The sequence below is a fragment of the Coenobita brevimanus genome, chromosome 107 (assembly GCF_032717465.1).
Source record: "Coenobita brevimanus isolate Jiangsu-jjx chromosome 107, ASM3271746v2, whole genome shotgun sequence".
NCBI classification, from domain to species: domain Eukaryota; kingdom Metazoa; phylum Arthropoda; class Malacostraca; order Decapoda; family Coenobitidae; genus Coenobita; species Coenobita brevimanus.
This window is the reverse complement of record NC_137060.1, coordinates 2,303,573-2,317,822: the sequence shown is the minus strand read 5'-3', so window position 1 is coordinate 2,317,822 and position 14,250 is coordinate 2,303,573. Positions and strand designations below refer to the sequence as shown.

Sequence of the window (14,250 nt, the reverse complement as noted above, 5' to 3'; positions counted from 1 at the left end):
TTTAAGGGTTAAAGCTTATATAGCAGTTATATTCTGGTGTTTACCTGTACCAGTCTGTATAAAGTCCATTGCCACGGTTTAGTGCTGGGTAGCGCAGGGCAGCGTGCTGTCTCGCGATCTTCCTGTGGTTCGAGATGGGGCTTGAAACCCAAAAGTGTGGGACATATAAATTATGTGGTGGGGGCGTATCCTTTATATGCTTGTATATGTTTACACCTTGTTGTTGATAAAGATGACGTGATTATTTACACACACACACACACACACACACACACACACACACACACACACACACACACACACACACACACACAATCATCATTAGAGATAGTCTTTTTCATGTGTTCAGTTTTTGCTTGCACTAAACGTAGGTAATCACAGAGTATTGAACTGGTATGGATTAAATGGGGTTGGAGCTATGTCTGATATCACATACCGATAGGAATTATTGAGAGAGAGAGAGAGAGAGAGAGAGAGAGAGAGAGAGAGAGAGAGAGAGAGAGAGAGAGAGAGAGAGTGAGCAAAGGCGGACAGGGAGGGAGAGAGTTTAGAGTTACGGGAGGGAGGGAGACGAGTGGGTTTGAGAGTGAAGTGGGGAGAGACAGGTCAGATTGAGAGAGAGAGAGTAAATTGAGTTAGAGAAACTGGGGAACACCTTGACAATAGATGGGGAGGGGATGGACAGTGTAGACGACGGAGAAGGAAGAGGAAAGGGAAGAGAGTGAAAGGGAAGATGGTGGAAGAAGAGAGATACTGAAGGAAGAGAAGAGCAATGAAGAGACGAAGGAAGAAGAAGAGAACTGGAAGAAGAGAGAAGAATGGCAGACTGAGGAGGGAGAGACTTTTATAAACAAAGTGAGGGTGGGCGAGAGGAGGGGATAGAGGAGAGAGAACAGAGAGGGTGAGAGAGAAGGAAGAGGAAGAGATGTAGAGGAAGATAGGAAGAGAAAGAGAAGAGAGGGAAGGAGACAAAATGGGTAGTAAAAGGGAGAAGAGGAGAAAGAGAAGAGAAAAATGAAAAGAAGAAGGAAAAGGAAGAGTGAGGGAAAAAAGAAGAAGTAAGGAAAGGACTGATTGGCATTTTAAGTTACGTGAGAAAGAGACAATTGACCAGTTGACACGAGAGAGAGAGAGAGAGAGAGAGAGAGAGAGAGAGAGAGAGAGAATAGTAAATAGGGAAAAGATAGACAGAAAGACACAGACACAGGTAGATGAATAGGTGGATATAGATAGAACTAGACAGAGATAGACAAACAGATGGACAGGTAAGGAGAGAGAGAGAGAGAGAGAGAGTAGGAGGAGGATGGAGGAAGTAAATCCTGTGGTGGGTAACCTCTCAATTTTCATTTCATTGATTTTCAAATGCTCGGAGGGAGAATCGTGTGTGTGTGTGTGTGTGTGTGTGTGTGTGTGTGTGTGTGTGTGTGTGGGTGTGTGTGTGTGTTGTTTCTTTGTCTGTGATTGCATTCGTAGTTGTGGTTGTCTGGTGTGTTTGCTTATTTGTTTGTATGTTTGTGTGTCTGTCTGGTGTGTGTTTGCTTTATTTGTTTGTGCAGTTGTGTGTGATTGTATGGTTATATATGTATGTGTGATTGCATGTGTATATATGTAGTTGTGCTTGTTTTTGTGTGTGTATTTGTGTGTGAATGTGTGTGTACTTGTGTGTCTGTGTGATTGCATGTATAATTGTGTGTTTTATATGTGTGTGATTATGTGTATATATGTGTGTGTTTGTGTTTGTATGTAGCTGTATGTTTATTTGTGTATGTGGTTGTGTGATTGTACCTTATGTATGTTTTTGTGTTTGTGTACGTATTTGTGTGTAACAAGACTACAGGTAACAATACCTTACCGTAGTGAATCCGACTAAAACCACACGATTTTACTAGCAAGGACTTTTATTAGTTAATTAGGTAATGAAGGCTGCAGGCAGCTGGAATAAAATAGTTGGCACGCGTGAACAAAAGCAGTGCCGTAGTGAGAGATATGACCAGTGTTTACAGTAAGCAAATGTCTGAAAAATTCTTTGGATATAATATATTGGGTTGTATCATTTGTATCTTGATATGCACTCTAGTTTGGTTATGTTTGTTTGGTAACTGTATTAATGACGATACAAGTATACACAAACAATCTTGTACACAACTTAAGGAAATTGTTGAATATGTCAGCAGGGTTTAAAGTGCTTGGTAGCCATAACAGTCAACATATAAGTAAGGGATGGAGTACACAGCATACGCTCAAGTAAGTTTATGAATATGGTGCCATGTTGTGAAGGGTTTAGTAGCTGTTGGAATAAATATAGAATTATAAACAAGCAATCTTTTACATAACTTTAAGCTTAAGATAATTTGTGAGTACTGTGGCAGGTTGTGAAGAGTTTGGTAGCAATGTGTATGAAGGCAGAATTTATGAGTATTGTAGCAGGTTGTGAAAGGTTTGGTAGCAATATGTATGAAGGCAGAATTGATGAGTATTGTAGCAGGTTGTGAAAGGTTTGGTAGCAATATGTATGAAGGCAGAATTGATGAGTATTGTAGCAGGTTGTGAAAGGTTTGGTAGCAATATGTATGAAGGCAGAATTATTAGCAAGCACTGTTGTAGACAGATAGAGCTTAAGAGAGACTATTAACATGATAGCCTCTTGGAAAGTGTTGGATAGCTGTGTGAGCCATGATAAAAGTCTAAGCCAGCAGTCTTAGAACGCCTTAAGAATACTCCCTCTTGTTTGGTTGTCAAGTGTTGGCTGGTATTTTGGTGAAGGTAAAAAGAAGACATATTGGCCAACAATATTATGCCTGACTTAACACCAAGAAATGGCACGACTATGGCCTAGACAGTGATGGTGGGGCCTGGTGGTGGGGCCCTTGTGGAAGGACGACACAAGGCATAGTTTTAACCCTTGTGGAAGGACGACACAAGGCATAGTTTTAACCCTTGTGGAAGGACGACACAAGGCTTAGTTTGGGTTGGCAGCTGTGCTGTGGGTGGGAGTGGATGGGGGGAGGGGGTTGGTTAGAAAAAGAAGTGAAGAATTTTGAGAATTTTACTACATCTTGGGTTTCTCTGCCTTTAAAGTGGCCCCAGGAGGTAACATGAGATTTTCTTTCTTTCTTTCGTTACCGGTATTTGGGTCGTGCACCATCCGCTGATTCGATGTAGTACTACCTCCACATGACTTTACACTGAGTGGAAAAACCATTTCCTATTTTAGATGGTATAATTATAACCATTATATGGAAGCCTGGGGGTCTGTTGGATTAAGACGATCCAGCCGTATGTGAATAAAAAAACTTAAGTTCCAATGGCAGAAGCAACAGCGTGGCCTGTCACAGCTTGAAGGAGAAGCACCATTGCTGAGGAAGCCGTCACAGGCCAAACGTCCAATACATCCTGGGTCCTGTCTCTGCCTAGTGTGTTTCTGCATTAGAGTTCATATGAAGATAATGCCACTCAGGGAAGGGTGACTGGTCAATCTTGGCATAAATGTGTGGACTAGATATCCCAGCCCCGGACCAGGCCACTGCTTTCAGAATCAGGACAGGATTGAAAGGTGCTTGGATTGATTGTTACCTCCGCCAACGAAGCTGGAGGAGGTTATGTATTCACCTCTGTTTGTCTGTGTGTCTATTTGTCCAGACGATGTCTCCAAAAGTTCTCAGGGAATTTCAATGAAATTTGGTGGAAGGGTGGGACGTGGGCCAAGAAAGATATGGTAGAGTTTTGGGGCGGATCTGGATCCTATGTATAATATCTCCAAAAGTTCTCAGTAAATTTTAACAAATATTTTTGGAAGAGTGGGCCATGGGTCAAGGAACAATTGATTAAATTTGGGGGCAGATCCGGATCCTATGTATTCCACACAATATCTCCACGAATCCGGATCCTTTTGAATGGCAATGGCATTAGCGGAGGTATGCGCCCTATGAGTGCTTTCTAGTTGTTATAGCGGTAATTTATTATTATTATTGTTATTATTATTATTCTTAGAGCACCGAGACTAAGCACCTTGAATTTGGCTCTCTATTGTATTTTGTTTTTCTCTTGGAGGGAACTGTTACTGCGGGCTCATGGCCTTTGGTTCCTTCTTCCTCGCATAAAAAAAAAAAAAAAAAAAAAAAACCTTCTGTTTTATTCCATTACCTGTACCTTTCAGATAATTAACCGTGTGTGTGGTGCCTACAGGTGCTGTGTTGGGGCAGGAGTACCAACCTGGGCAGCTGGGTGGAGAAGCTGGCAGTGTGTTGGACAGTGAGGATAACGCACTGTTTACCTCCAGTGATGACCTACACACCTTTACCGGCAGTACACAGGTGGGTCAGACATAGATATATAGATAGATAAATAGATAGATGGATAAATATAGTGTTGGTCAGTGAGGATAAGGCACTGTTTACCTCCATTGATGACCTACACACCTTTACCGGCAGTACACAGGTGGGTCAGACATAGATATATAGATAGATAAATAGATAGATAGATGGATAAATATATAGTGTTGTACAGTGAGGATAAGGCACTGTTTACTTCCCGTGATGACCTACACACCTTTACTGGCACTACACAGGTGAGTCATATATGGATGCAAAGGTAAGGTAGATAGAGAGATAGAGAGGTAGATAGTGTTGGACAGTGAAGATAGCGAATAGTTTACCGTCAGAGATGATCTACACACCTTTACCTGCAGTAGACAGTGAGTGAGTGATAGATGGATAGTTAGATAGATACAGCAGATAGAGATATTTACACAGCCAGGCATACTCAGAGAACAAAAGAACAGTGTTTGTAACTAAGTGATCCAACATTCAAACCAGCATAAATATTCTTACACTAATTCCAGAAGCTTTCAACATAGATTGATAGACAGACAGATAGATAGATAGATAGATAGTGCTGGAAGGTCATGATAACCTTCTCTTCCCCTTCAGTGCTGAGTTCAGCGGATAGGCCACAGCCACAGCCGTCTGACCTCTTAAATCCCCAGGCGACAAAAGCTTCCTCCTGAAACAGTTTATACTCGTATTTCAAAATCAGTTTTTTCCAACAATGACCGGGTGTGGACAGAATGAGTTGAATTATAAACGCCGGGGAGTTTGGGGTGAAGTTGACTCCTGCCATATTGCCATATTAGGGTTTGGTGCTAGTTCTTCATTATTCCTTCCTTCTAAACCATTTATTTATTTATTTATTTAAATACGTGAGACTAATTCCTTCAGTAGGAGAGGCTTTCCAGAGATGTATAAGATTGTCCTGTGATGGCAAGGATACACCAACACAAGACATAATGGCACAGAAGGGACTGAATTCGTGTGAGTGTTTAGAGTAACAAGCAGAAGGCCCAGCGGAGTTCATACCTGTAGGAGAGGAAGCAGTCGAGTGCGAGACTGTGTGGGCGGGGCAATAGAGGCGGGAGTGGGCGGAGCAGGGATGGTAGGGGCGGAGAGATAAGGAAAAGGGAGTGGCAAGCCAAACCGGAGAGTAGTTATAGTAGTTGCTGTTGTTATTGTTGTTGTTGTATCCCCAGGTTCATCTGAAACGTAAACCCGATGGACCACAGGCTTAAATTGTCCTTCTCGTGCATTCCACCATTCTCCTTTGGGGTAAAGTGGCTGAGGGAGGTTTGTCTAGCCAGGCAGTATAGCCACCTGGTTATATCGGTGCCACCACATGAAGGCGTCCCTCTCCAGCATCACTCTGGGGAGGGATGGCGATTCAAAGGGGGTATTAAAGGGGTGTTGTGGGTTGAGCTTGTGGGGGATAGGAGAGGCAGGGATGGGCGGGTCTAGGTAGGGTTGGTGTGGGCGGGGTAGGTGGGGCTGCTGTGGAAGGGCAGGGCATTGTAGGTGGGGATAGACGACAGTGGTGAAGGTTGTGAGATGGGAAGAGGCAAGGGTGGGATGGTGTGGGATGGAAAGGAAAGTAGAAGAAAAAAGAAGTGAAAGAACAATTTGTAATGTGTTAGTGTGAGTGGAAAGAAAAGGAGAAGAAGAAGAGATGTAGGTGGAGAGGAAAGAGAGGGAGAGGGAGAGGTGGGAAGGAGGCTGGTGGGCTAGGGGTGGGGAGGGGTGGGCACAAATGGGCAGGAGAGGGAAGGGCTAAAGAAATGTAATGGGTATTATAAGTCTGGCTAGTAGCAGAGGTGGCTGGGGAGGCTGGGGGCGGGGATAGGCGTGAGAAGGGCGGTGTTTGTGGGGAGGAGAAAAGAAAGGATGAACGAAAGTGGTTAGGGGAGAGAGTTGTGGATGGCGTAAGATGAGACAGGCGGTAGGCGAGGATGAGCAGAGCTCGAAAAGGCGGGGATAACGGGGGGGGGGGCTGGTAGTAATGGGGGTGAAGATTTGAATAGGCGGGGCTAGAAAGGGTGGACCTGAGGAGGCGATTAAATGGTCCAAGAGGGAAGATACTGTGGAAAGGAGGAGAGAAGGAAAGTGGACTGGGAGAACTTCTGGGAGGGGATGGAGATGGGGAAGGTTGGGGAGAGGTTAGGATAAGACGGGGCTGGGTAGGATGTGGTGGGTGGCTGTTGGGGCGGCGGGCGTGGATGTGTGGAGCCCGCAGTGATATGGGTGGGGATGAACTGGAGAGAGTGTGGAGGAAGGGGGACGGTGGAGAGGAGGGGCAGGCGGTGTGAGGTTAGGATGAGCGGGACTGGTTGGGAGGTGGGTGAGGATGGAAGGACAGCAAGAACTAGAGGGAGGTATACTGAAGAAATGCGTTGGGTGGAGCTGGTAGGGGAGAGGACGAGGTTACACAGTGATGGGGAGAGGCTGAACGTGGTAGGGGAAGGCTGGAGGGGGCGAAGAGGGACGGAAGTGTTAGGAGAGGGGGTGGGGAGCGGTGGATGGAAGAGAAGGGTGGGGAGGGGTGGATAGAAGAGAAGGGGTGGAAAAGATGGAGGGGGAAGGAGGAGAAGTGGAGGTCGAGAGTGGGGAGAGGAGGAGAGTGGCGGTGTAAAAATATGTGGGAGGGTTTACTGTAGGTATGTGCGGGAAGGGGACGGGGATGGGAGGGAGGAGAGGGAGGGAGGGGTGGGGGAAGAAGGAAAGGGACTGTTTGAATATGTGAAAGGGGACAGGGGAGGGTGAAAGTGGGGAGGGGAAAGAGTGGCGGGGTAGAGAGGTGTGGGAGGGTCTAGCTAGTGGGGACGGTGGGTGGGGGAGGACAGAAGGGGTGGAGGGGGTTGGGGAGGTAGGGAGAGACGGTGGGCAAGTGGAGGAGGATCGGAAAGGACTGGGAAATAGGTGGGGAGAGGGTGAGGAGAGTGTGGGAAGGTGTAGCATGGGTGTGAGGAGGGGGTGAGGAGAGTGTGGGGAGGTGTAGCATGGGTGTGAGGAGGGGGTGAGGGTGTGGGTAGGGTGTGGGTGGGCCAAACAGACGCTGTGGGTGGAGTCCTGCGTTGCCCCGGCCAGTGAGAGCGCACCGGGTGAGAGGGGCGACTTTATTGAGTGTGATGCAGTGGAGTGGGCGGGCTGAGGCGGGTGGGGTCTGGGGGTGGAGGCACGGCGTGTGGGTGGAGGTGGAGAGGCCGTTTGGTGGGGTGGAAGTGGTGGAGTTGGTGGAGACACTGCTGGGTGAGGTGTGGAAGGGGTGGAGCAGCTAGAGGGAGAATTTTGAGAGATTTGTGCGATGGCTGTAGTGGATGAGGTGTGTGAACTGGGGAGATTATGAAGAGATGTGAAATGGGTGGAGTGTGTGGAATGTGGTGGAAGAGCATTTTGAGGTGCTTGAACAATGTCATGACAGTCTGGGTGTGAGTGGAGAGGCTTTTGGGCTGGGTGGAAGAGGTAGACGAGGTGAGGATAGGGTGTGTGGAAGAATAGGCCGTAGCTGTGGGGTGGAGGTTTGGGTGGTGGTAAGTGGGTGGGATGTGTGAGTTGGGGGTTACTGAGCAAAGTGGAGTGGGTGGAGTCGGGGTGGGTGGCAGTGGAGTTGGGAAGGCGATTGGGCAGGGTGGAAGAGGCACGGGATGTAGACTTTGGCTGGGTGGAGTGTGGAAGTGGTGGAGTAAGTGGAGGGTGAATTTGGAATAGGAACATTTTGGTGGGTTGAAGTGGATGGAATGGGTGGATTGGGCAGACTATTGAGCGAGGTGAAGTGTGTGGAATGTGGTGGGAAGTGGAGGTGTGGAGGGCTTTTAGGTGGAGTGGGGTGGAATTGGGGAGGTGGAAGAGGTGGGGTATGTGGACTTGGGCTGGATGGAGTATGAATGTGGTGAGAGTGGACGTAGGAAAGACATGTGGATGGAGCAAAGTAGTTTCGGGAGGAAATTTGGTGAGGTTTAATGTGGATGTGGAGTGGAGTGGAGGCTGGAGGACTGTTGGGTGGAATGGAAGAGTTGGATACACTGGAAAGATGCTGTGAGTGGAGGTAATGTAGTGGGAGGTGGATTTGGAAGGGTATTTTGGGGTGGCAGGTGGAAATTTTTGAGAGATTTTTGGAGTGTAATGGGTGCGTATGGAGTTAGAGACATTGTTTGGTAGGGTGGAAGAGGTGGTGGCGCTGGAGGTGGAGGGGTGGAGTGGAGGCATTGTGGAGGGAAGTGGATAAGAAGGGGTATTGTTAGGTGGTGTGAGGTAAGTTGGGGATGTGGGAATTGGTGGAGGAAATTTGGGCGAGGTGGATTGTGTGGTGGAACGTTATATGGCAGCGTAGGGAAGACTATAGGGCAGGGTGGAAGAGGTGGAGGTGCTGGAGAAGCTGTGATGGGTAGCGTGGAAGGAGTGGAGTAGCTGGTGGGTGGATTTAGAAGAGGAACATTTGAGTTGGGTGAGGTGTATGGAATTTGAAAATAAGAGAAGGTTATTTACTGAGGTGGAAGGGTAGAGTGTGCACAGTGTGATGGAAAGTGGATGCAGGGAAAACTTTTGGGTGAAGTGTGGTTGGTGGGGTGGAGTTGAGGAGGCTATAGGGCTGAGTGGAAGAGATGGAGGACGTGAAAAGGGCAACGGGAAGGTTGTTGGTAAGGTGAAGTAAGTGAAAAAGACCTAGAGTGGAATAGGGAGAGATATTTAGAATGAGTGGAGTGGATGAGTGGAATAGGGAGAGATATTTGGGATGGGTGGGGTGGATGAGTGGAATAGGGAGGGATATTTGGGATGGGTGGAGTGGATGAGTGGAATAGGGAGAGATATTTGGAATGAGTGGAGTGGATGAGTGGAATAGGGAGAGATATTTGGGATGGGTGGGGTGGATGAGTGGAATAGGGAGGGATATTTGGGATGGGTGGAGTGGATGAGTGGAATAGGGAGAGATATTTGGGATGGGTGGAGTGGATGAGTGGAATAGGGAGAGAGATTTGGGATGGGTGGGGTGGATGAGTGGAATAGGGAGGGATATTTGGGATGGGTGGAGTGGATGAGTGGAATAGGGAAGGATATTTGGGATGGGTGGAGTGGATGAGCGGAATAGGAGGGATATTTGGGATGTGTGGAGTGGATGAGTTGAATAGGGAGGGATATTTGGTATGGGTGGAGTGGATGAGTGGAATAGGGATGGATATTTGGGATGGGTGGAGTGGATGAGTGGAATAGGGAGGGATATTTGGGATGGGTGGAGTGGATGAGTGGAATAGGGAGGGATATTTGGGATGGGTGGAGTGGATGAGTGGAATAGGGAGGGATATTTGGGATGGGTGGAGTGGATGAGTGGAATAAGGAGGGATATTTGGGATGAGAATGGATGAGTGGTTTTGGGAGGTGCAAGGAGTGGAGAGTGTGGAATGTGGTGTTGAGTAGAGGTGGGTGGAGTTTGAGGATGGGTAGAGTTGCAAAGGCTGTTAGAGAGAGAGAGAGAGAGAGAGAGTAGGGAAGAGGGTGTGCGTTATGAAAGTGATGTACAGTCGCCCCAAGAAGTGATGGCAGAGTTTCGGATTGCTTCGGACACTCTGCGTTCTGTGAAATATTATTGAATTCAAGGTAAAAATATATGTACGTCATCACGTCATATCAAAAAGAAAAGAAAAAAAAAATCAGTGTATCACGCTAAGAATTATGAGAAATGAGTAACCTCAGGCAGTGATATATTTAGAAGATAACCTGTAACATATGTTTTCCCGATGTGAATGTGTAATGTTTTTATTCCGCGCATGGTGCACAGTACCGGTATATGCCCGTGCTCATGTTTACGTCCCAGGATTTCAAAAACTCATTATCTAGTTTCGAAAGCCAACTCCTGAATGCAATACGGTACGTGTTTTTCAAATGCTATGGTGATGATGTAGGAACAATAAGGATGCTGCAAATATTAAATTATTCTTAGTAAGGATACCCTACCCGAAGCTGCAAGACTTTTTCTGCCTCTTATTCCTTGCCACCCCCTAGCATATAATAAATGTAATTAACTACTTTATTCCCTATTGATGCAAAATTACTCTGTATGATATATTATTCCTTTTTCTTTTACACTAGGCAGTAAAGAGGACTAAAAGATGGGCTTACAAACTCGTTCAGTGCAAAAGCACATACTTGTTCGATCTTTTAAATCTAGAATATCTTTCATTTTAAATAAACAGCTTTATCCTGTCTAACTGAAAATGCTGATTTGGAAGTTCTGAACTCATTATGTTTATTGCATTTTATTACTCTTGCCAGTCGTTCAGGCACCGAGGATACTAGACTATGACACAAGTTTGCATTCTCCATGGAGCTCCGACTCTCAGCAAATTTGCGAGGTTCTTTTATATTTCATTCAGTGATAGTTCTCAGGCTTATACAAAGGTTTCCACAGATTTTTCTTAGTTGAAAAATGTCCAAAAGCGGTGTAACAGCTGCATGTCTGTGAGTAAAAGCTGTCTGCATTCGTGTTTGTTGATCGAGCCATTTAAGATAGCCTAGTAACTTTACGCTGCATTCCCGCTTTCTGTCGTCGTCCATGGAGACAACAAAAACGGAAATAATTGACCATCAGCTATTCGCTAGTAGTTTAACGGTAAATATTTAATAAAGAAAAATGACAGATTTTCATTGTTTACTGAAGGCCTTTTCTTTTGCAGTCATACGCTGCCAAAAATAATTGCTTGATACCACACTTCAATGAAGCTCCGCAACTTTTTCGTGACTGTCCGTGAACGATAGTTCTGACATTTCAGTTAGTTCCGTTTAGGATTTCTTATTATCGTAACTAACACACTGTTTCCCACAATTTTGAAATTCATAAGTACTTTGCCATTTATTTATTGTTTTCTATTACAATTTTACATGATAGATGTCTTCTTTGCAAAGATATAAGAGGAGTATTATCCATTATCATTGACCGAAACTTTCTGGATACTCCGCCGTTACTTCTTCGGCCGACTGTACATGTGTGTGTCAGTGTGTAGGGTGTATGCCATTGGTGGAAGGGACGAGGTGGTGACATACGAAAGGACAAACTATACGGCATTTACTTTACTCTCACAAAGGTCCCTAACCTCTTTCAGCTCAGGTGGTGGCCAGGTGTAGTTAGACTGAAGGGGTGAGACTAGTAACCAAGGAGACTCATTCCTTCCTCATTACAATGGGTCATCAAAATTCATGCCACCACAAGCCAGTATTGTTGTGTGTGAATTGGTTCAGTTCCCTCCTATGAAAACACGTCGAGTATTCCCTCACCCGTTGTACCATCCGCCATGCCTTGTCTTTCACACAGTACACTCTGGCCACACGCAAAGCGAGAGGCCAACACGTTACCACCCAGTCACCCTGGCTCCAGTCCACCTGCAAAAATCCAGTTGTCCTTTAGTACGGTACCTTGCTACCGCCAGACGATTTTATTTCATCCACTCACTCGATGAAGTGGCTATCTGGGTGACAGGCTAGATGGCTTCCTGTGGCCCAAGAAACCATTTATTACGCTGGGTGGTAACCATTTAACCAATTGGACGCCTGGTGGTCTAGTGGGATAATGCGCTGGAAACGGATGGGGCCATTAAGGCTTCCTGTGTGAGGGATAGTTGGTGTTCTTTGATCACATAATGCCACTCAGGGATGAGCCAGGCTGCTCACCTTCACCTTAAATGTTACGAGTACATAGGGACAAACAGATTACCAGGAGGCCCACTGGACCATAACAAGGTTATCAAACAATAATAATAATAATAATAATAATAATAACTAGTAGTAGTAGTAGTAGTAATAGTAGTAGTAGTAGTAGTAATTCTACCGAACCGTGAGAAAAGATGCAAGGTGTGTATCGTAACTAAGGCTCCCTGTGTTCATGATGGGGCAAAAAAGAATTTGATTTTAGACATACATACTGACAGACAGATAGATAAATAGATTTTATCCAGGTCAGTGGAGACGGCCCCTCGTAGTGAAGGGGTTGCCTACACATCGGTTCGGACCCAAACATTACCACACCTTACCCTCACCCCCCCACACACACACACACACACACACTCTCTCTCTCTCTCTCTCTCTCTCTCTCTCTCTCTCTCTCTCGGGGGGAAAAGCGCTCACCGGTAAATTAATCTCGGGTTCTTCCAGTTGCCAGGTACAGGAGCCAACCACTGCACCACCGTTGTCCACACCAAGGTATATTTAGTGGTAATATTGACAGGTGCCAAGCAAGTCAGGTAAATTATCGGAGTTCTCGTGCAGTTATGTGAGTTTAAATCGGTGTTCGAGCGGGGTATCGAACCGTCTATACTGAACAAGCATTTTTTCGTGCGTAGGGGTCATTATGGGTACTACAGTAGATGGGGACTGGGATGGGGGATAGGGTGGTTAGAGAGAGAGAGAGAGAGAGAGGATTTCCGTCAGTTAAACAAATTAGCCAGATTGCTTTCCGTATCAGTCACACATGCCCCAGCATTTTGCCGCTGTGGGCTTTCTCATTGCTGAATAAAATCGATGGGCTTTTATGCGGTGCATGGAATGGTCTTAAGTTAGCGTTAATCAGATGCAAACGTATTGTTTAGCTGAATTGTTAACCCACTTCAGTCCAATGACGTATTCTATTATTCCCATCACCAAGTTGTGTTATGTAACTTAGGACTTACTGGTGGTAGTGAAGTGGTTCATGAATGCTAAGTCTAACCCTCTAATTCGAAAATTCTCACCTAAACTGAATAAAATTGCCTGCTAGCAGGAAAATAAAACAAAAGGTATATCATGGGACTTAAGAGTTAGGTAGTCAGCTTAACTCTACATTTATTGTTACACGTTTCTTGTTACCTGACGAAGATCATTAACACCTTTGAGCCCAGGTGATGGTCATGTGAAGTCACAGTGTAAGATCCATTTGACTGTACAGTTTGTACTCTATCCTGGCCTAAAACATCGTTCCACCCTGAATGCTTAGTTATTACAACAGATTAATACAGGAATTTTATGCTAGTCACGATGAAGTGCTATGGAAATTATGCAGAGCTATAGCATTGTTTTATTCTTCCTCTGAACTACGTGAAATAAGCCATAGAAGGACGAAAAGCTGAGCCAAGTTAGTTTTAAAAAATGTATAGTAACCTACCTCAGTTCCTACCCCTTATTACGTGCCGTCAAATTTCATGGAACCACAAAGTAGTATTCAAGTTGTGGGAGTTGCCTAAGTACGTCAGATGAAAACAAATAGTCTGTACCATATTTTATCCAACTGTTGTTCATCTTGGCACAGGAGAGGTCAGAGGATAACCGCAGCGGCAGCGGTGGGGGTCACAGTGGTCGGCTACGGCACAACGGAGGCGGGGACGTGGGCCGCAGCAGGACTGCAACAACGGGGACATTGCCGTGTGTGTGAAGCTGCTGGAGGTACTCACAAATAAGGACCTGGGCTTTGCTGCCACCATCCACGAGCTCAACACAATGTGCCCGTGAGTTTGTATTTTTGCTGTTGTGGTGGGAGAGGGGTGCAGTGTTAAGGTGGAAGAGAAGTAAGCTTAAGGGGAGGAGGGGCATAGATTGAGTGGAAGAGAAGCTTAACTAAGGTGGAAGAGAAGCAAACTTGGGGTGATAGAGAGGCAAAACTGAGGTGAAAAAGAAGCATGATTGAGATGGTAGAGGAGTACACTTTGGATTGAAAGTAACCGCATTTGAGGTGGAAGAGGGACACAGGATGCCTTAGGGCTGCAACAACAGGAACATTGTTATGTGTGTAAAACTGCTTGAAGTCCTGACAGATAAGACCCTCTCAGTTTTGCAGCCACATTGATGGACGTAACAGAATATGCTTGTGCGTTTATATCAGTTTGTTCTTAGGTGAAAGAAGGGAAGATCTAGATATAGGAAATATAAACTTTGGGTATGAAAATTCATTTCTGAGTAAAATTGACTGGAT

At 45.7% G+C, this 14,250-nt stretch overlaps 1 protein-coding gene across 1 annotated transcript in view; it reads left to right on the top strand.

The window, feature by feature from the left end:
* The first annotated feature begins 1,788 nt into the window (after positions 1 to 1,788).
* The window catches only part of LOC145416639 (uncharacterized), a 36,690-nt gene continuing 24,228 nt past the window's right edge, over positions 1,789 to 14,250 (top strand). Inside the window, exons 1-3 of the mRNA XM_080285574.1 lie at positions 1,789 to 1,837; positions 4,186 to 4,313; positions 13,620 to 13,786. Coding sequence (XP_080141700.1) covers positions 1,789 to 1,837; positions 4,186 to 4,313; positions 13,620 to 13,786 — 344 coding nt within the window. The remainder of the gene's footprint in view (positions 1,838 to 4,185; positions 4,314 to 13,619; positions 13,787 to 14,250) is intronic.